The sequence below is a fragment of the Schistocerca gregaria genome, chromosome 2, assembly GCF_023897955.1.
Source record: "Schistocerca gregaria isolate iqSchGreg1 chromosome 2, iqSchGreg1.2, whole genome shotgun sequence".
Classification (NCBI taxonomy): Eukaryota; Metazoa; Arthropoda; class Insecta; order Orthoptera; family Acrididae; genus Schistocerca; species Schistocerca gregaria.
In genome coordinates this window covers 354,527,063-354,549,623 of record NC_064921.1, presented here as the reverse complement: position 1 = coordinate 354,549,623, position 22,561 = coordinate 354,527,063, and the positions used below count along the sequence as shown (strand labels likewise).

The window sequence follows — 22,561 nt, the reverse complement described above, 5'->3', positions numbered from 1 at the left end:
ATAAATATCATGTGCTTCACACTTTCTAAAGTAGCCAATGGTCTAATTTAGCATTCAAGCAATTTTCTTTCCTTATTTCAGCAAAGTCGGTTCAGTTGCTTAGTTGTGAAGAAGTAGCAGACAAACACACTTTTACATTTGTAATAAATGTATGGATTTACTGTTAAGTTACTGAGTTTAAGGAAAATTGAAACATGTTCCTGTAAAGTATGTATGCTGGTCATACAATTCATAGTGTCAGTATTGTCAAAACCACATATTAGCTCAGTCCAAATCAGCTTTACCATGTATAGTAATAATTTCAATTCTCAATTTCTTTTAGTTAACATGGTTTCCAGTAAAACCAACTACACTATTGAAATACGTATAATGAAAACTATTCTCTGAGTAATAAATTTACAGGAAGCATAAGCTGATAAGTGTTTTGAAATATTCAGGCACATATTATACATTACCAGAAAAAATATTAGTACGCTCTTGTGGACAATTCCTATTCTCTCAATATTTATTGTTGCAACATTGCATATAGAGTACATGAAATGATTACATGTACAGATCAGTGACACAAGTGGCTCTGAGGTACCAAGTATCGACATATGCTGAAATACCCAGATTAGTGCTTGTTGTAGCCTGCATGGGAAGCAATTCAGGCACTGACTCTGGCATCAAATAGATCATTCAGTTGGTGAATAGTGTCCTGTGATCCATTTTCCACACCCGCCTGACCTGTTCATGTAGTTCTGTAAGTGTTCTTGGTTGATGAGTTATAGAGATCATGTCTCGTCCCATCACATGCCGCACATGCTTGATTGGAAACAAGTCCAGAGATCGTGCTGGCCAAGGAAGTTGCTACACATTTTTCCGAGCATGCTGAGTTTCAAATAGAGTATGTGGCCAAGCATTATCCTGTTGGAACAACACATCAACATTTGCAAGAACAGCAAAAGAGTGGGTCTAATAACATTTTGCACATACTGAGAACTCATTAGCATCCCCTCCAGAAACACCAAAGGTGAACAAGAATTGTAGCTTGTCACACTCTAGGCTATAAGGTCTGGAATGGGCCAGTGTGTCTTGGATGAATGTACTCTATGAGACAGTGCTCACCAGATCTGTGTTGTACATGCAAACTATCATCATTTACTTGCAGGCAGAATCTTCTTTCATCACAAAAGACCACAGCATGCCATTTCATCATTCAAGTGATCCTCTGATGGCAGTAGTTGGGCCATGGACATCGATACTGTGGTGTGAGTGGAAGATGGGCTAGAGTTGTGTGTACCCATAGTCCCACTGCTAATAACCAGTTCACAACAGTATGTGTTGACACATATGAGTTCACAGGGCATTTGTCTGTGTTGTGGTAGCTGTATGATCTGCCACTGCTGTCCTTACTGTGTGACAGTGCTGGCATGCGTCTGTGCTGTGTGGATATCCAGAACCACATTTACGGGTGTGATAATGTTCTCATGACCACTGATAACAGCATCATTCCACAAAAGATGCAGCATGCACAACTAGTGTGGCAGTTCTCTGAGAGGACCATCCTCTCACAATTTGACCCCTTTCAGTTGGCTATAGGAAACACGAGTGCATCTCCGTGGCATGGTTGCCAATTTGCCTCACATGTCGGCACCACACTGAGCCTTCTGGCTGTGAGCATTACCCATCGCAGGGTAGACACAGATTCTGATAGCTATGCCACTAAGCTGCCTATTGAGAGACAACGATGATGCCATTGTTAGTACATTTACAATGCCGCAGGTGGCATATATGATCATTGCATCAAAATCAGCATTTTCTTTCCAAGTATACTAATTTATTTTTTCCTTTTTCCCCCTTCTTGTGTATATGCACTACTTAGACAAGAAAAATTAGAAGGTGGATAGAAGTGTAATCATAGCATGTTGGTGGTTCCAGGTTACTATATTATACACTAAAAAGCATAAATGCGACTGTCTACAATATTATAAAAAGGATAGTTGCTACTCACCATATAGTGGAGATGCTGAGTTGCAGATAGGCACAACAGGAAGACTGTCACAAAATAAGCTTTCTGCCAACAAGGCCTTCATCAAAAGGAGATGACAGATGCACACACACACACACACACACACACACACACACACACACACACACACACACACTCAGCCGGCAGCTGAGGCCAGACTACCAGCCACTGTCTAGCTAAACAACAGATGATTCAGAAGTGCTACAAGTGCTATTGATGCATTATTTTACTAATAATGAAAATTGCTAAAGCTTGTATTGTCATGGGCCCACTGTTACTTTTAAAGCACAATGTAGTGCTGCTTAAGTAGTGTCTTTTGAGACTTAAATAACTTACTTGCAATCTCATGATGGATTAGGTACCTGTTCTATCAGCCAGTCTTTTTTTCCCCAGTCATACTGTTTTGTTTGTTTAGTTGTCACACAAATAGTCTTTGAGCCAATGTTAACATTGTTTCTAGTCTTTGCTCGTTTTATTCTGGCTTAAAATGTTTAGTTCTTCCTGGATTCTGCCATGTCTTATGCAGTCTGGTCTTATACATCCCCAACATTCTGTGTTTCAGTACTATACGGGTTGTGAATGTGGCTATTATTTCATAAAATTTAATTTATTTGTCTTTATTGCAGTGCTTTCTACATTTATGGTAGCTGTTTTCATTTTTTATTTTTCCTTTTTCTCACTTTTTGAATGTTGCCTGTACTTTTATATTATACTGGCCTACTTTTGTTGTTGTCAGCACCTTAACTTCAATTTCTAAAATCTCTCAATAGATTACTGAGAAGGTGAACCAATGCATGTACATAATTTTCTGACAAATTTTGTAATAAGACTTGTTCGATGCATCTCTCCATAGAACTATATCCTGTACAAACCTCTTCGTCACCAAATAGCTACTGCACACTACTGAAATTTGAACTACTTACTTTATTCAGCCCTTGTTGTACCTCCTCAATTTGTATAGGTACAAACATACTACCCATTAGCGGCATTAAAAATTTTTTGCCAAACTGAAACTCAAACCTGATTTCCTGCTTATCCTGAGCAGTCACCTTAACCACTTTTCTACCCATGCACTCACTCCACAATGACCGAACTTTCTTCATTCTTATATCATAGTCCATTATATTCATCCCATAACTTAACCTGTATTCTTACAACAGAGAGAATGAGGCTATGGGGAATTGAGACCAATGTTGTTATCGTCACTAATGGGTAGTATACCTATACCCATACAGCTGATGATTCGCAACTAGCTAATATATAACAAAGTATCTTGTAGAGCTGTGGAGTGTCAACAATGTCTGTTCTTTCAGTCATGAAACTAAGTATTAGAAGCCTAGATGGGCAGATGAGGATAACAACATTGGTCTTGGTTCCTCGTAGTATCATTTTCCCTGTTGAGGAAATCCAAGTAATGATACAAGCATTAGGGTATGAATTTAGTGGACTTTGATGTAAGGATGTAGACAGTGAGATATATATGGAAGTTTGTGTTGGTGCAGAAAGCATGCACAGATAGTTGAAGTGATTCAGGAGACCACTCGTGATAAGTAGGTAATTTGGGTTCATGTCCCAGTCTTGCAGCTAAAGCCAAGGGTATTTTGTCTGTCTCATATGTCTTGCTCACCATGTGGCATAATTTTGTCATGACTGGCTTTCTCCAGGATTTCAGTAGTTCTGAGGAAATGTCAACTCCAGAAGCGTTCTTTCAACTTAGTGCTTTGTGCTCTGTCAAATTCTTCTTCCAGAACAGTCTTTCCTAGCTCATCTTCATCTACTTCTCTTCCCTTTCTGTAATATTTCCTTCAAGTTCATTTCCTTTTTGTGTCCATTCCATATATTACATTTATCTTTTAGTCTTTCTTTCCCCACCCAGCATCAGTTAGCCACCATACGGCTGCCTCTTCAAAGGTTCCCCATCTGCCATTCTCACCGTGCCATGTTAAACTCCCTGTCAATCTCACTTTTCAGACATCTGTATTCTTCATAATATCTATACAAGTCTTATTGATTTTGCCAGTCTGTATGTGATCTGTTGCAGTCAATGATCTTATCAGTCAATCAAGGTTGAATCCAGTGTAACAGGAATTCTTTGGGTTCCAATATAGAAATAGAAATATGTTTGTAATATAGTGGTGTGTCCTTCCACAGTAATCCATGTTTAGTATGTAGTTTTTCTTGTATTAACTTTGCAGACTGATTATGTCTATTGAGTTGCATGATTTCTAAAACTGCAGAGGAACCAGCAATCATATGTTCAGTTGATTCTCCTGGTGACTCACATTCTCTGCACGTCAGTGTCTCCTTTGTTTGTGAGACGCTTCTTATAGTTCCCTGGCCATCAGTCCTAAATGGCCATAATGAACTCCTCAATCTCAGGTTACAAATTATGATCAGAGAGCCACTGTAAAGAAGCATTTCAATTGGTGTATGGCTCTTCTAGAAGGAGTGGGGGGATCTTTCAGTATGCAGTCTTTAATAAAAGATGAATTCTTTCAACTGAAGAGTTTATTATCATTAGTAATAACTTTACACCACTGGAGATCTAATTATTTCCCTGAACAAATGTACTGTCCAAAGAGTTCTGGTACGGGTTAGAGGAGGATTTATTGAAATAGTTGTTAAGGAAGAACACAGCTATGTTTCTCAATAGTTTAATGTGCAGAAATTTTGTGTATCTAGTATATCTCATGAGGTCTTATCAGCCTTTAGTTTCCAGAAGAAACAAAAGAGGACATTATCACTGGTGTTTTCCGTCAAATTATAAAAATATGGAAGTGTTAAATTATAAATAATTTACAAATCTATAATATGAAAGCTGCCATCTAAATTGGTATATGTATGACTAAGAAGTATCAATATGAAATCTGTATTGCTGAAGACTTCTAATGGCTTCAACATTTTTTACATTGTTTTGACCAATGCACCTAAATTAGTACTCCAATTTTTATTGTTACACTATAAGTTTTGGAAGAGACCCATCAACGTGTTCCTCCATTTGCATTTTTCCCACTATCAAGATGGGTTATAATACACCTTCCATTGTAGTGTACAGTAGTGTACAAGAAATAATTAAATTTGGAATGGTAGAGAGCACATTCCTACCATGTCAGATAATACACATGTCATTGGAGTTATTTGATTCTCATCTACATGTTTACTCATACAAGCAGGAAAGTGCTTCTGAGAAAGTGAACATTTATGTGCTATGTTCAGTAATTACTTAAGTAGAATCATTCTTAATTTCATTATTTGTATTTATTTTCTCATTTATTAACAGTTTATGTCTCCCATGAGACCACTTATGTCAATTTCATAAAAAAGGGTTTTCATGTTCCTGTTGCCCCAGTACTTCTTTATTCTCTCTGAACTTGACTTTCTTTCTTCATCTGAAATTACCATGCACATTATTTGTTTGTTGGTCTTAGTTTGTAGTCTGGTTTGTTTGTCTTTGAATATTGTTGATTTGGTAATGTTTTCAGTTTTAAATTTTCTATTGTACTTTGTAGTTCCTTCATATTTTTCTTGATTTCAGTAAACGATTTAATGGTACTCATACTGTTCCATATATCTCTGTTACTCTCCTGATTATTCTGTTGTCTTATATCATGATTATATCATCAAAGAACGAAATGTGTTTCTTCCTGTTGCGCTCATTACTGGCTCCATTTCCTTGCTGTGTGTTTGATTAGCAAACAGTCTCCATTGTCTGTTTTGTTGGAATTTTTTGTTTATCTGTGCTCGGATTTTCTTCACTCTATCATAGGTAATCTGTCTATTTCTGGAGTGTTAGATGTTTTGAAAATTGGTTGCACTTGGGTAACTGTTTTGTATTGTTTTAATTTTCTGCCTGTTAAGATGCTTTTGTTATATGAAGGGTTGGAGGAAGAACCAGGTATGAAAAGTCTTTTTTTCTGAAACTGAGTTATTGCTACAGCTTGATTCAAACTGATCATACCCTTCTGTTGAGAGGCTAAAACTTGGAAAAAATACCCAGTGAGTCCAGAGATATTAACATTCAAAGTTTTATTGTAAGGTGAAATAACCAGGTAAGTCAGCTTTTCAATGGAAAGAAACAGTTAAGTTAGTTGTGACTCATCCAGCTGCAAGAGAGCATAGCGAACATGAAATTAAAAAATAAATAAGCAGAGATCTGCAGAAAAGTCTGAGAACAGGATGATGTGTACCTTTGGGTAAGAGTGTTAAGCATTCTACAAAACGCAGGAAACCTGAGAATATCACCACAACTTTCATTGAGAATCACATAACAAGTTTCAGAAGTCATTAGATCTACTACAGCCTCAAACACTTGAAGAAAACCAGCTTACCTGAAAATCTAAGTATAAAGTAAATGTACAGTCTTTTTAACAAAATTACTCCTGACTTATCTGTATCATATGACAAATAACTGAATGATATCCAACACAAAATTCAATATTTTGTTTCGATATCATCATGCAGACACTTGTGATGTGTGGGAAACATTAACGACATGAAGAAAACTTTAACAACACAGAAAGATAAGACACAGACTCATCAGTTAATGACAATGAACATTCTTTATAAGAAAAAGGCTCAAGCATTTTCTGAAGTTAAAAGGAGTGTCAAATTAGAAGCAAACAAAAAGAAAAAGAAGGTAGCTATCTGCATAACCCAGCAAAAAATATATCCATGCCAAATACGACAACCAATGGCGTTTCTTGAAGTGGTGGTATTTTTCTATGTATTCTTTCAACATCCATTTTCTTGCTGCAGGGGTGTCATGGCAATGTCGTCCAATGGATGGGCATTTTGAACTGCTCGTATCTGCTTATAATGATGTGATTAATTTCAGAATTCCTTACTTGTCTAGAACACAGTAGTTTTGCAGTTATTGTCTGTTTGGTGTAATGCAACTCAAACAATTCCATTCTTTATTCTAGATTTCCTTCCAATTTCCAGGCTAAAAGATAAAGATTTCCAAAAGTCTCTTGAAGTTTTGTTGCTCTGCTGCTGTGAAGTTCTTCAATCAGCTGCTCCATAGCAAAATATATGTTACGTGAGGATACTGCTGTGTTATCACAATCAGAAATTCACTTAGTCACAATTATTGTGGGAATATTGTGTCTGCTTTGCTTGACTTACCTGTTTCTTTTCCGTTACAGAGTGATGTTTGATTGCATTTTGGGAAATTACCTCATTCTGGGAACACACTGGATGCCAATAATGCTATTTCCACTTTTGATACACCCCAAATGTTTACTTTATGAAATAAAAATTATTGTGTCTGCTAATATATCGATGTTATAGCATTTCAAACATTAAAATAGCTTTTCCTTGATTGTCATAAAAATTGACTTACCTGGTGTTTTTCCCCTGAGCCCTCATATGTATTATTGTTGAAGTATTATGCATTTATCAGCTTCTTTATTTTATTATGTCACCTTTTTTTAAGGTTGTATTTTCTGATTTCTTGTACATATGTAGATTTCTTTGTGTTTTTTACTTTTCTGTTCCTTCATTGTCCTTTTGCTTATAAGTGGTGAGTCACTTAAAATAGTTTCTGTTTTTTCTGTTGAACAGCAATGGGGACAGTCAATTTCACTGTCTTGAACCTCTTTTTATGGGGGCTGGCAGATAAAATTCTTCTCTGAATTTAGCTTTAGATTTTGTGTTGGTTAAGATGAGTCCTATCAATGTAACTGATTTTGGGTGGATTGCACAATTGCTCCAAGATTTTAAATATTTAAGGTCAATGGACACCGGTATACCTTCTTAAAATTTACAAAGGTTAGAGGCTTCTTTTATTTCCTGTAATATGCTATGACCAATTTTAAAGTGATGACTCACAGCTTCTCCAGTGTCTGAAGCTTCACTGGTATTCCTATAGTTCATGCTCTAGTTGTTTTTTAAATCTACCATATAATATTCTGAGAAAATCTTGTATGTACAGTCCAAGAGAAACATACTCTGAAATTATTTGCATTATTCTTATCTATTTTTTTGTGTTAGACCTTGTAGCTATCAACAGTCTGGACCTTATAATGGTATCAGCATTGAGATGGAGATTAGTGATCATGATGTCATTATAGTGACCATGCTTACAAAAATCAATAAATAAATCAAGAAGACTAGTGGAGTATTTCTGCTAGAAAGAAGAGCTAAGCAGTTATTAGTATCTCACTTAGAGATTGAATTTATATCATTTAGTTCCATTATGATGGACATAGAGCAATTATGGGCAAAGGTTAAACAGATCATAAATCATGCACTGAACAAGTATGTGCCCAGTAAGTGGATAAAGTACAGAAAAGACCCACCATAGTTTAACAGTCAAATTCAGAATATGATGAGGAAGTAAAGGTTGTTGTAGTGTCAATTCAAAAGAGAATGTGCAAAGCATGAAAGACAAGGTTAATAGAGATTCTTGCATTTGTGAAAAGATCTGTGTTTGAAGTGTACAACAACTACCTATGTCATACCTTAGCAAAAGATCTGGCCAAATTGCTAAGTAGGTCTACAGCTTCCACCCAATCACTCTTTGCCAGCCTGATGTGGCAGTAGAAAATAGCAAAATCAAAGTTGAAGTTTTAAATTTTGCAATTAATAAATATTTCATGTGGGAGAATCGTATAAACATCATTTGACCATGTACACAGTCCATTACGGGTGACGTAGTAGTAAGCATACCTGGCACAGAGAAACAGCTGAAAGAGTAGAATGCAAATCAGTTACCAGAGGTGGATGGAACCCCTGTTTGGTTTAACAAAGTGTACTTTATAGCATTAGCCCCTATACATACATATACAAATGCATTAATCCTTGTTCCATAGATCATGAATAAGATATTCTGTAATGATGTGAGACGTGTCACTTTAACATAAGTTTTCTTTACACAAAACAGTTAATGTTTTTTTTCCAGTTACTATTTCATATCTAAATATTCATCTACTGAGTAGAAGGAGTTGTCATTCAGAAATTCTTCTAATTTGCTGTTTTACTTAGTTTGCATCCACCATGAATATCTTGCCCAGCAAAAAGCCCCAAGTGCAGGTGAAGATAAAAGAACAGACTTGCAATATTACAGACCAATAACCTTAATATCAATTTTGCTGGCGGAGTCTACAACATATTCGGAGTTTCAGTGTAATAAATATCCGAGAGATGAAATTGCTTATATCCTTGAATCAGCATGGTTTTAGAAAGCCTCAGTTGGAAATGAAGCTTGCCCTTTTTTTACGAGATATACGAGGTCTGTTGAAAAAATTCTTTAACATTCATAATTTTGCACCAATGGTGTGTTGGAGCAAAATGTGGTTGGCATCCTTGCACATGGCTGAGGTTATGTGTAATTGCTGAAAGTTTCATTGTTGTATGTCTGTTAGTTATCATTCAAGGCTGTATTGAGTAGAACATAGTGTCACACAGTTTGTGAATTTCGAGATGGCAGAGATAGAGGAGCAATGTGTCTGCATTAAATTTTATGTGAAACTCAAGAAAACCTCTAGAGAGACACACCAAATGATGCGGGAACCCTACAATGATGAGCACATAACCCATACTTGGTGTTACGAATGAGGACTATAACATTTTAGTTGGGTCATGTCTCATGAGATCCTGACACAGTTCCTTGGAGTGCATCGTACTGGCACCAAGTTCATCCTGCAGCTCATGAGTCAAGACCAGAAAAACCTTACCTTGCAATCTGTGAAGAGCTTCTGAACTCCACAAATGAGAATAAGATGTTCCTTAAGAGAAACATAATGTGGTGAGACGTGGGTCTATTGTTATGATGTTCATACCTAAGTTCAATTTACACAAAGGGTTGGGAAAAGTTCACCAAGACCAAAAAAAGCTCATCAGTTCAGGTTAAATGTCAAAGCTATCCTGTAGTTTTCATTGACTTTGAAGGTAGTTCATCTTCAATTCATGCCACAGGGACAAACAGTTAATCAGTGGTGCTATTGGAACATGTTGCGAAGCCTGCGAGAAAATGTGAGAAGGAAACCTGCTAGGTTTGTTACCTGTAGGTTCCAATAACACTTGAGTATTACAGAGATACTTTCTGAACTCAAATGGGAATCCTTGTGGGGAAGACAACACTGTTTTCTAGGAGTGCTATTGAGAAAATTTAGAGAACCGGCATTTGAAGCTAATGCCAGAACGATTCTAATACTACCAACAGAAATTAGGGTTCATTCAGTGGCCTATAGACAGTCATTTTGTCCTCACTCTGGTAGCAAGTGGAACAGGAAAGGAAATGACTATTAGGGGTACAGAGCACCCTCCACCACTCACCGTACAGAGTCCTGCAGTGTTTGTGTGTAGATGCAGAGTGGGTAAAGTGTAGCCATGGTCCAGGGTGCAAGGTCTTTTTCTCTTATTCAAATTTATGATAGAGCCATGCAGAGGTAGGTCAAACCTGTGTGGTTGGATTATATCCCCATTTCTGCAAAACATTCATCTACTTTGTGTGCCTTATAGTTTTTCACCTCTGTGTGTGCTGCTTCCAGCTAATGAGATGTAGAGGAATTTACGTGTTCTGCGTTGGTCTTTACTGAAGTGATTTTACAAATTTTGAAATTTTCTTGTTTTTTTTCCATAGTCCAAAAGTTAATTGAATGTTTCTGCCTCATTTTTGACAGTTTCTTTATTACCAAGTGCCATTTTTCCATTCCTGCTTTTTGGTATTAACATAGGGCAGTTGTATTTTTGTAATTTTGTAATCAAAGCTTTTGTTATAGTCTCCAGAATTGGTTTTCTGGTTCTTGAGACTCAAAAACTTAACTGACACATCCTGCATTATTATCACATATTATTGCAGAAATTGTAATTACCTGAGAAATTTTGAGATAACATGTGGTAATACTGCCTTCTGTCTTCAGATTCATTTAATATTTAAAAAAAAATAGTAGCATACTAATAATGTGAACTACAGTCTCAAACCAAGAATTATTTCAACACAAGATAACAGGAGTGACTCTGTTCGAAAAAAAAAAAAAACTCACACGTAGCATCGTTGCGTCATTTTGATGAACTCATCTGGGTTTAAACCTGTGAACTTTATACTAGTTCAAGTGAGCAGATATGACAATAAAATTATATGGTTAGAAATTGTGTCATAGAATGTGAATGTCATGCTAGGGAACATTCAGCCAGCTGGTCATTACCTGTATCTGGCATGTCAGATACATTCCCTCATTGTTGTATGAAAAGCTGGCTAGAAAAGCTGCCTTGTCACAGCCTCACAGATCCAAATTTTGTCATGGTCTCAAATTTAAGTTGTATTCTGTGTGCAGGTAACACTAGCAGATTTCAGCAGTTCTGGTTTGCATTTGGTAGTTCTGTACAGAAGCACTGTTATAACAACATGTAACAGCTTTCATTCCAATTGTCTTGTGATTTTTTCATACTGGTCATGTCTTTTGAAATTTTTTCCTACTTTGTGGAAAACAGAGAAATATTTTTCATGGGAATGTAAGCTGACTTAGTAGATAACTTTGAGAAACACTCAACCAGCTTGTTTGTTGATCAAACTCTCAAAATATTGTGTCTCATTGACAATTTATCTTCTAGTTCCAGTCTGAATAGCCCTAGAAAGTAATACAAACTAAGTTGCATGTTTTATTAAAGTGTTCTTGACTTCACTGGCTAAAATGTATGAACACATGAGTGATATTGACCAAAACTTTTGGTGAGGTAGTTGTTGGATGTATATATTACTAATTGCTTCAAATTTAAAACCACTTTTAATACACATTGCAAGCTATTCAGAATTACATTGCATTACACTGAGAGTCACTGGTCTCATAAATGACACACACGTTCTTACAATTTTGAAATATATTTTTAGTCTTTCGTGTAAGCATTATTATTTAAATACTTAAATGTAGTACAAGTTTCTCATTATGAGCCGCATGGTATTATTTCCTTTTCATATTTTTTGGTTCTGTAATAGGTAATAAAGAATGAAAGAATACTCACATGCCATTTGTCATAACTATGTATAAGAATTTTAGGCAAATCACTGTTGTGTATCTTAATTACACACTATTCCTTTTTGTTGCAGACAACAACTTAATAGCTCTTTATCCTCTGGTAAATGTACTGCATATCATAACCAAGTAGGCAATTCTGATTCCTTTGTTGGTAGTGTGTTGCAAGATCTAACACCAGGTGGCTCAGGTGCATGTAGTTGTTGCAGCAGCTCATACCATATACATTCTGGAAATGTGTATTCTCCTGGACTGAGAAAGAACTCATGTAGCTCCTTAAATCGTCCTCCTTTGAAGAGAAGCCTAACCGTAGCTAGTTGCACCTCTAGCAGCAGCCAAGAGTACTGTCGTCATGGTTCTTTAGTACACAGCTTTTCACTCGGTGACCCCTCACCTTCCAGACAGTGTACTGCAAGTTGTAGTCCTGCAGGTAACCATTTGTCCATTGCAAATTCTAAACAGTCATCAAATCCCCATTATTATGGGTATGACAGTGAGTATAGTGGAGCTGAAACAGAAATTCATTGTTCTGATCAAAGTTTTGATAGCCAAAGTTGTGACTTTCCTGAACAAACTGCCCATAATGATGTGAGAAAACTAAAAAATGCCCAAATGGAGTCAAACAATATCAGAACACAAAATGTAGCATTTCAGGCTAAAAAAAACCATACAGATATTAGACACAAAAAGCCTTTTGTCTCATCTGAGCAAAAATGGAGAAATGGTAACTTCAGTTCAGCTAGAAATGTATGTGATAAAATTATGTGCAATGTTGCAGAAGTGCAGAAATTAGGATGTAACAGGACATCTGGTGAAAATATGAAGGCTTGTAACTCAGTAGAAGTTTTAAGTTCCTACCAAGTAAAAGATACATGCAATAATAACATCAGAAATAAACAGTGGCAGAACACTAGGAGGATGTTTGATGATGAGGTGACAGCAGAAAAATCAGGAGGTATTGGAAATAACTGTCCTTGTACTTGTAGTGATGTTCTAACAGGAAATAATGAAGAACAAGATATACATTGCAATACAATCAAAGCTGCTTCAAACCAAAACTGTTCCAGAAACCAGCTGATCAGACGGAATACTGTGGCTGTTGTCAATAGAAGAAATTCCACTATGCTTCCTCTTGATAAATCCTCAGATTTAGCGAAAGAAAAATCCAGATGTACTTTAGACAGGCGCAATTCTGTGGCAGTGATTGGAAGGAAAAATTCTGTTCCCACAGCTGAGTGTAATTCTCCAATTCAGGCATCATTTGAGCAAGACTGTCCTATTTCATCAAGGAAGCTAAGCTCCAGTGGCAATACAAGGAGATTGCATACACAATTGTCTTTTGATAGTGAAACATCAGTACTAAAATGCTGCCATTGTGAAACATGTGATCAACAACATGAAAGTATTAGAAACCAAAGAAGTTCAATTTTGAAAGGAAGAAGGTACACAATTGCTGTGCCAGATAAAAATGAAGAGAGGAGTATATTTCTAGAAGATAGGTCATACTCAGATTACACATTATCTATGAAAGACATGGCAACAAGATGGCATCCTTTGGAAATAAAAAATTATGAAAGAACCCCTAGTAAAAATGTGACATTCTTAGGTGAATATGTTTATCACGTGAATAATGAAATTCACAAACTCCACAAAGAAAAGAGTAAAAGTGAAGTACAAGCTGCAGATAACTCTTCCTCAGGATATTCATGCTCCACAGTTATGACAGATGATAACAAAGATGTTGATAAGGAAATGAGTGTGGAAAATATTAAATATGAATCAGAAGTACAAGGAAAAGTGTCATGTCAAATATGCCAGCGGAATTTCTCTTCCCTTACCCCACGGATTGAGTTCAGACAGCTACCTGATGGCCTTGGTGTGGATGAAACAGTTAATACTGATAAATGTTCTAAGGATCATAGTTGTGTTGTTGGATGTTGCAACACACCATCATGTCAGTGTGAAAGTAGTAGTATAACAGAACACAGTAAAACCTGCTGTGACTCTTCTGGAAAAGGCTTAATACATAGTGATAGTCACACTCTTGATGCTAGTGTTGCTAACAGTTCACCCTTTCCTATGTCTTCCTCCTCATCACCACAACACAACAACATGGATTTACAATGGAGCAGTGACTACGGTGGTGGAAGCAGTGGAGGTGTACAACGTGTAATGGCCCACCACAGTAGTGCTCCAGGTGGCAATGGGTCAGGAACAAAGCGTGGAACATTTACACGGAGTTTATCCAATGCTGAGGTTCCACCTGATGAAAAAACAGGTAACTTAATAAATTTTTCTTTTGTGATTTGGAGTATGTCTACATTTTCATGTGACAGAAAGCATTGTTGTAAAATTACATCCTGAAATTCTATTGCTTTTGGCCTTATGTTTTATAGTAGTTATGTAAAAAAAGTTTTTCTTTTGCAAGCTTTTGGAGCCAGTGGTTCCTTCTTCTGAGAGATCAGTTGAAGGGGAAGGAAGAGGGGTGTAGGGAAATAAACTGGAGAGGCTTAGGAATGTGGGAAGAGTTTGGAAAAGCCACCCAAAACCCCAGGTCAGGGGAGACCTACCATATGGAATGAGAAGGAAAGACTGATGTTGGGAACTGCATTGGACAAGATTTCAAAACCTAAGAACTTTAAGGTACAAGACAAGGTTATATGCAAGACATAGATTACTGCTAAAAAATTGAGCATGAGTTCATAAGAGTGATAAGTCAAGTGCATTGTATATAACAGAGATGGGAGGGGAATGGTGAAAAATAGACTGGTTAGAAAATGAACGATGTAGGAAACTAAAATGGGATGAAGAAAGAAGTAGTTGCTATGAAGAAATGCTGAGATGGAAGAAATTAATATAGATTAGGGCCAGGTGGGTGGTAAGATACAAGGACATGTTGCAGTGCTAGTTCCCACCTGTGGAGATCTGAGATGGTAGGTGTGGTGAAACAGGCACTGAGGTCATGACTGTCATGTTGTAGAGCATGCACTGCAACAGGATATTGTGTTGCTGGTATACACCCTCTGCTCATTCATCCTAACTGACAACTTGATAGTAGTCACGCCAACGTAAAAGGCTGAACAGTGTTACATACCAGCTGGTAATGACATATTGTTTCACAGGTGGCTCTCCCTCTGATAGTATATGTTCTGCTCCTCACAGGGCGGATAGAGGTAGTGGCAGGAGGGTGCATAGGGCATGTCATGCATCAGTGATGTTCACAGGGGTAGGAGCCATAGGGTAGGGAGTCGGGTGCAGAAGGAACATAAGATTTGACCAGGATACTGCGAGATTGGTAGGGTGACAAAAAGCTATTCTAGATATGGTGGGCAAAATCTCAGACAAAATGTATGATTTTAGGAAGTCATGGTCTTGTCGAAGTAGCTGGTTAATACATTGAAGGCCAGTATAATACTGAGCGACAAGTGGTGTGTTTTGAAGTTGTTTTTTGGAAGCATCAGCAGTACCAGGATTGAATGTGGTGGTCCAGGAAATCTGCTTTGAATAGGCTTGTAAGGTAATTACATCCAGTGTAGGTTAAGATGAGAATGGTGGTGTATTGCTGTAAAGAGTCTGCATCTGAACAAATTCGTTTCCCTTGAATGCCAAGACTGTATGGGAGGCAATGTTTGATTTGGAAAGGATGACAACTGTCAAAATCGAAGTACTATTGTTTGTTAGTAGGTTTAATGCAGACACAAGTGTGTAGCTGGCCTTCAGTGTTATTGTTGATTACAATTTTACATGTAACAATTTCTATCCTATTTAAGAATTTAGTTATAACAATTTCTTATGGTTCACTGCACTGCAGAGCTCTTTCTCTTAATTGTCTTTCACTGATTTATTTGGAAATTTGACAGCCATTTTCTTTCCCACCCTCCACTTACTTTGCTTAAACGTAATTCTTTCACCATTTTTTGCATTGATCAACTTTTACTGCGATCTCCTACATTACTTTACTTGCCAAGCAATGTAGTTTACGTTTTCTCTTATGACTTTCTCTTTCTGTTTGCCCAATTTTTAAAGTTTAGCCTCTTTTCATGACTTTTCCTATCGATTTTCTCTTTTACAATCCTTTTTTTGTGTCATATAGACCACTTTTCTGGCTAAAAATTCTCGCCCACTCAGTACCTTTTGTTAACCATTGACTGTTCTCACTATTTTTGTGCGGATTTTTCTGACTTTTCCTAATTTGTTTCTTGCTTTTCTTCTGTTTTTCTATCTTTTTCCAACCCTTGCTTCACTTTTGCGCCACTCCCACTGTTTCTAACACTCCAAACTGTCCTCTCTTACCATGATAAATCCCATCACATATTACATCCATACTTATTGAAAACTCGCTTTTACACTATCAAAACAAAGGTCCCACATTCTGTTTCTTGAAACCTGCTTATTCCCTGGAGTAACTCACAAAGGCCTAACACTGACTGTCCCTGCTTCTGGATATAATCTTGCTCTGCATCAGCCTCTTTTACAATTTGAAATACCGCAATCTCTTGCACTTACCCAACATATCTTTGAACTATATGTCTCATCTGCCAATTTTCACTCCACCAAAGTTCTCTCCTTGTACAAAATCCTGCAGTTTGTCTGCCCCTCATGTTTTCTTGGATGGCATTAACTGCCAAGCCAACTTCAAACTGCAACAAAATGCCAGATTTCACCTCAGAAAGCTATCCCATCTTCTCCTAAACTACCTCAACAGTGTGTTTCACTTCCTGTCTCATAATCAAAATAAACAGTCACAACAGTACAGTGTTCTCAACCTCATGTCTAAAGCTCTCTCCCCTACTGAATGGTCTGTATTATCCTAGGGTCTCACCTTTACTCCTAAACCTGCATTTAATCATGCTGCTTTGATGAAGGACCTACATTCTTCCACATGTAAAGTCAACTGGAAATATTAGATTGCAAGCCAATCTGAAAACCTTTCCAACAGCAAACCTGATGTTGAATACTGCCTTAAACAGTTCATAACATGATCCCAACTTGACCCACCACCCCTACCTCAAAACCATCCCTTCCAAGCCTTCCAAGAACTCCTCACATCCAGCATTGCTTGACAACCCTTCCTCAGGTCCCTGCAATATGACCCTAACCTGTCCTCTGCAGTACTCTACGCCCCCTAAAAGCTGATGACTCCATCATTATCCAGCCATCAGATAAATGATCTACCACTGTGGTATTTGACTGGCAGGAGTATGTTAGTGAAGTCTATGTCAGCTGTCTGACAGCTTTACTTACTGCATTTGCCCTCAAGATCCTTTCCCTGTGATTTAGGCTGACCTGCAGTCCCTCCTTAAAACCTCAGGCCCCACAAGTACTAACACCTCAATGCATAGATTTTTTTACCTTGTACAAACTATGCAACTCCCCCCCCCCCCCCCCCACTCCCATCCCCTTTTCACCTTCTTCCTAAGATCCACAAACCCTGTCATCCTGGCCATCCTATAGATGGTGACTTCAAAGCAACCACCAAACACATGTCTGATTTAGCTGATCAGCACTTGCAACACGTAGTACAAAGACTTTCCTCCTATATTAAAGACACCAACCATTTCCCGCATAATTTTGAAATCGATGCTTGTCCTGCATCCACCATACACCTTGCTTGTCACCACAGATACCACCTTCCTCTGTACTAACATCCCCCATGTACATGGTCTGCCTACTGCTGAATATTTCCCCAATTTTAGTACCCACCTTATTTAAACATGTGACATCCTTCCTGCTCACCTTAGTCAACTTTATACGTACCATCAACTACTTCATCTTTGAGGGGCAGACATACAAACAGATCTGGGGAACAGCCATGGGAACTAGTATAGTTCCTTCCTATGCCAATCTTTTCATGGGTCACTTGGAAGGGGCTTTCATAACCCTTCACATCCAGGTTTGGTTCAGATACATTGATGAATCAGGTGAGACCGACCTGTTAAAATTCCTGGCTAAATTACTAGTTAAATTTCACATGATCCTATTCCAAGTCCAATGCCACTTTCCTTGATGGTGATCTCATACTCACTGAAGGGCAGCTACACACTTCTGTCCACATTAAAGCTACTAACAAATGACAGTACTTAGATTTGGACAGTTACCATCCTTTCCATGACAAATATTCCCTCCCATACAGCTTTGGCATTTGAGGCAAATGTATTTGTTCAGATGCAGACTCTTTACAGCAATACACCACCATTCCCACCTCAGCCTTCGCTGGATGTAATTACCCCACCAGCAGATTTCCTGGGCTATCACATCCAATCCTGGTACTGCTTATCACTTAAAAAAAAAGAAAACTTCAGAGCACATCACTGGTGACTTGGTATCATCCTGGTCTTGGACATATTAATTAGCTACTTTGACAAGGCCATGAGTTCCTAAAATCATGCCCTGTAACGAGATCCATTCTGTCTGAGATTTTACCCACCACACCTAGAATAGCTTTTCCTCACCCTTGCAATCTTTGCAGTATCCTTGTCAGACCCTATGCTCCTTCTGCACATATCTCCTGTTCCTGTGACTGTCCCCACTGCAAGACTGGCCCTATGCACCATTCTACCACCACCTATATAAGTCCTGTAACTGGCAGAACATATACTATGAAAGGGTGAGCCACCTGTGAACCATGTACCAGCTGTTATGTAAACACTGTTTGGTCTATTACACTGCTATCACTACCACCAAGTTGCCAGTTAGAATGAATGGACATAGGGAGAGGGTGTATACCAGCGACACACAATATCCTGTTGCAGAGCATGCTCTGCAACATGACAGTCATGACCTCAGCGCCTGTTTCTCCACACGCACTATCTGGATCCTTCCCCCCAGACACCACTTTCTCAGAACTCCACAGGTGAGAACTAGTGCAACAAGTCCTAGTTTCTCACCACCCACCTGGCCTTAATCTGTGTTAATTTCTTCCATCCCAGCATTTCTTCATAGCAACTACTTCTTTCTTCATTCCATTTTAGTTTCCTACATCTTTCATTTTCTAACCTGTCTATAATTCACCATTCCCCTCCCACCTCTGTTAAATACAATGCACTTGGCTTTTCACTCTTATGAACTCATGCATGATTTTTTAGCAGTAATCTGTGTCTTGCATATTACCTTGTATTGCTCCTTAAAGTTCTTAGGTTTTGAAATCTTGTCCAGTGCAGTTCTCAACATCTGTCTTTCCTTCTCATTCCATCTGGTAGGTCTCCCCTGACCTGGGGTTTTGGGTGGCTTTTCCAAACCCGCAGTTCGAGGTGACTTATGAACTCTACCCCTTTTCCTAAACCTCTCCAGTTCTTTTCTCTTCAGCCTTCTTCCTTCCCCTTCTACCCTTCTATCAAAAGAATGAGCCACTGGCTCCAAAAGCTTGCATTAGTAAAACCTTTTTTATATGCATGTTCTCCTGTTGCAGTTTAGTGAGTAGATTTTTCATCTATCCAATTCCATTATATTGTCAACAATAGATTAAATTCGTTTTTATAGTAATTTGATTGCTGGGAAAAAGTTATAAAAATCTGGAAATAAATAAAGGCCCTATACCTGATTAAACTTTATTGCTGTGTTTCATGATGAGAGGTTAACAACATAAAAGATTCTTAAAAAATCTTTTTTTATTACTATTTGAAGTAGGTTTTTCTAATTTCTGCCATGAAAGTATAATTTAAGCATAGAGTATATAAAAGAGATAAATAAATGAAAGATGTGGGAAAGATAATTCTTTGCTGTATTATTTTTGCTCAAGAGAATTATACTTCAAGAATTGCCGAAACAAAATTATGTTGATACATTGTATGCTTTTATCAGCATTACTGTAATATTTAATACCAGGAAATATAATTTGTTACTTATACTCAGTTTAACTGAAGTTTGTAATTTCTACCACAACTTGCAGCAAACCAACATGGAAATTTTCTTGCTCTCTATCTCTTCCTGCCATATACTTTTTTTCTCCCTAGCTTTAGTGTGTGTGTGTGTGTGTGTGTGTGTGTGTGTGTGTGAGCATGTGGGGAGGGTGGATGGGTATGTATGTGTGTTTGAGAGAGGGAGTGATTGATAGAGAGAGAGAAAGAGAGAGGGAGTGAGAGTTGTGCCACCACTTTGAAGTCGTATCAAGATCAACTGGATATTTGTACAGCTTTTTTTTTCGTATAATATAATATATATAAAATATAAAATATATATAAAATATAAAAATGCAGTAAATGAAGCAGGCAAAAAGGAATACAAACGTCTCAAAAATGAGATCGACAGGAAGTGCAAAATGGCTAAACAGGGATGGCTAGAGGACAAATGTAAGGATGTAGAAGCTTATCTCACTAGGGGTAAGATAGATACTGCCTACAGGAAAATTAAAGAGACCTTTGGAGAAAAGAGAACGAACTGTATGAATAGCAAGAGCTCAGATGGAAACCCGGTTCTAAGCAAAGAAGGGGAAGCAAAAAGGTGGAAGGAGTATATAGAGGGTCTATACAAGGGTGATGTTAATGAGGACAATATTCTGGAAATGGAAGAGGATGTAGATGAAGACGAAATGGGAGATACGATACTGCGTGAAGAGTTTGACAGAGCACTGAAAGACCTGAGTCGAAACAAGGCCCCCGGAGTAGACAACATTCCATTAGAACTACTGACGGCCTTGGGAGAGCCAGTCATGACAAAACTCTACCAGCTGGTGAGCAAGATGTATGAGACAGGCGAAATACCCTCAGACTTCAAGAAGAATATAATAATTCCAATCCCAAAGAAAGCAGGTGCTGACAGATGTGAAAATTACCGAACTATCAGTTTAATAAGCCACGGCTGCAAAATACTAACGCGAATTCTTTACAGACGAATGGAAAAACTGGTAGATGCAGACCTCGGGGAGGAACAGTTTGGATTCTGTCGAAATGTTGGAACACGTGAGGCAATACTGACCTTACGACTTATCTTAGAAGAAAGATTAAGAAAAGGCAAACCTACGTTTCTAGCATTTGTAGACTTAGAGAAAGCTTTTGACAATGTTGACTGGAATACTCTTTTTCAAATTCTAAAGGTGGCAGGGGTAAAATACAGGGAGCGAAAGGCTATTTATAATTTGTACAGAAACCAGATGGCAGTAATAAGAGTCGAGGGGCATGAAAGGGAAGCAGTGGTTGGGAAAGGAGTGAGACAGGGTTGTAGCCTCTCCCCGATGTTATTCAATCTGTATATTGAGCAAGCAGTAAAGGAAACAAAAGAAAAATTTGGAGTAGGTATTAAAATTCATGGAGACAAAGTAAAAACTTTGAGGTTCGCCGATGACATTGTAATTCTGTCAGAGACGGCAAAGGACTTGGAAGAGCAGTTGAACGGAATGGACAGTGTCTTGAAAGGAGGATATAAGATGAACATTAACAAAAGCAAAACGAGGATAATGGAATGTAGTCAAATTAAATCGGGTGATGCTGAGGGAATTAGATTAGGAAATGAGACACTTAAAGTAGTAAAGGAGTTTTGCTATTTAGGAAGTAAAATAACTGATGATGGTCGAAGTAGAGAGGATATAAAATGTAGACTGGCAATGGCAAGGAAAGCGTTTCTGAAGAAGAGAAATTTGTTAACATCGAATATAGATTTATGTATCAGGAAGTCGTTTCTGAAAGTATTTGTTTGGAGTGTAGCCATGTATGGAAGTGAAACATGGACGATAACTAGTTTGGACAAGAAGAGAATAGAAGCTTTCGAAATGTGGTGTTACAGAAGAATACTGAAGATAAGGTGGATAGATCACGTAACTAATGAGGAGGTATTGAATAGGATTGGGGAGAAGAGAAGTTTGTGGCACAACTTGACTAGAAGAAGGGATCGGTTGGTAGGACATGTTTTGAGGCATCAAGGGATCACAAATTTAGCATTGGAGGGCAGCGTGGAGGGTAAGAATCGTTGGGGGAGACCGAGAGATGAGTACACTAAGCAGATTCAGAAGGATGTAGGTTGCAGTAGGTACTGGGAGATGAAGCAGCTTGCACAGGATAGAGTAGCATGGAGAGCTGCATCAAACCAGTCTCAGGACTGAAGACAACAACAACAACATAATACTTCATTAAATGTGAATGCACCATCTGCAAAAATTCTGAGGTGAGTATTTATATTGTCTGCCAGACCATTAATATATAACATGCACCACAAGGGTTCCAACATATTTGCCAAGTACACCCTGAAGTTTCATCTACTTCTGTTGCTAGCTGTTTATTCAACTTTTTGTATCCTCCCTACGAAGACATCCTCAGTTCTGTCACAGATTTTGTTTAATACCTAAATAAACATACTTATGTTACTAATCATTAATGTGCTATGGAGCCAATGTTGTTGTTGTTGTTGTGGTCTTCAGTCCAGTGACTGGTTTGATGCAGCTCTCCATGCTACTCTATCCTGTGCAAGCTCCTTCATCTCCCAGTACCTACTGCAACCTACATCCTTCTGAATCTGCTTAGTGTATTCATCTCTTGGTCTCCCTGTACGATTCTTACCCTCCACACTGCCCTCCAATGCTAAATTTGTGATCCCTTGATGCCTCAGGACATGTCCTACCAACCGATCCCGTCTTCTAGTTAAGTTG

At 38.0% G+C, this 22,561-nt stretch overlaps 1 protein-coding gene across 6 annotated transcripts in view; it reads left to right on the top strand.

The window, feature by feature from the left end:
• The window catches only part of LOC126337046 (regulating synaptic membrane exocytosis protein 2), a 1,181,006-nt gene that overhangs the window by 723,098 nt on the left and 435,347 nt on the right, over positions 1-22,561 (top strand). For 4 of the 6 annotated variants that reach the window (XR_007565038.1, XR_007565036.1, XM_050001371.1 and 1 more), the window contains one exon: positions 14,118-14,263. Coding sequence is in view for 2 of the 6 variants with exons in the window: in XM_050001371.1 (XP_049857328.1) it covers positions 14,118-14,263 (146 nt within the window). In the remaining 4 variants the exon portion in view is untranslated. Of the gene's footprint in view, positions 1-14,114; positions 14,264-22,561 lie in introns of all 6 variants that reach the window. The other 2 variants (XR_007565035.1, XR_007565037.1) reach the window with 1 other exon arrangement.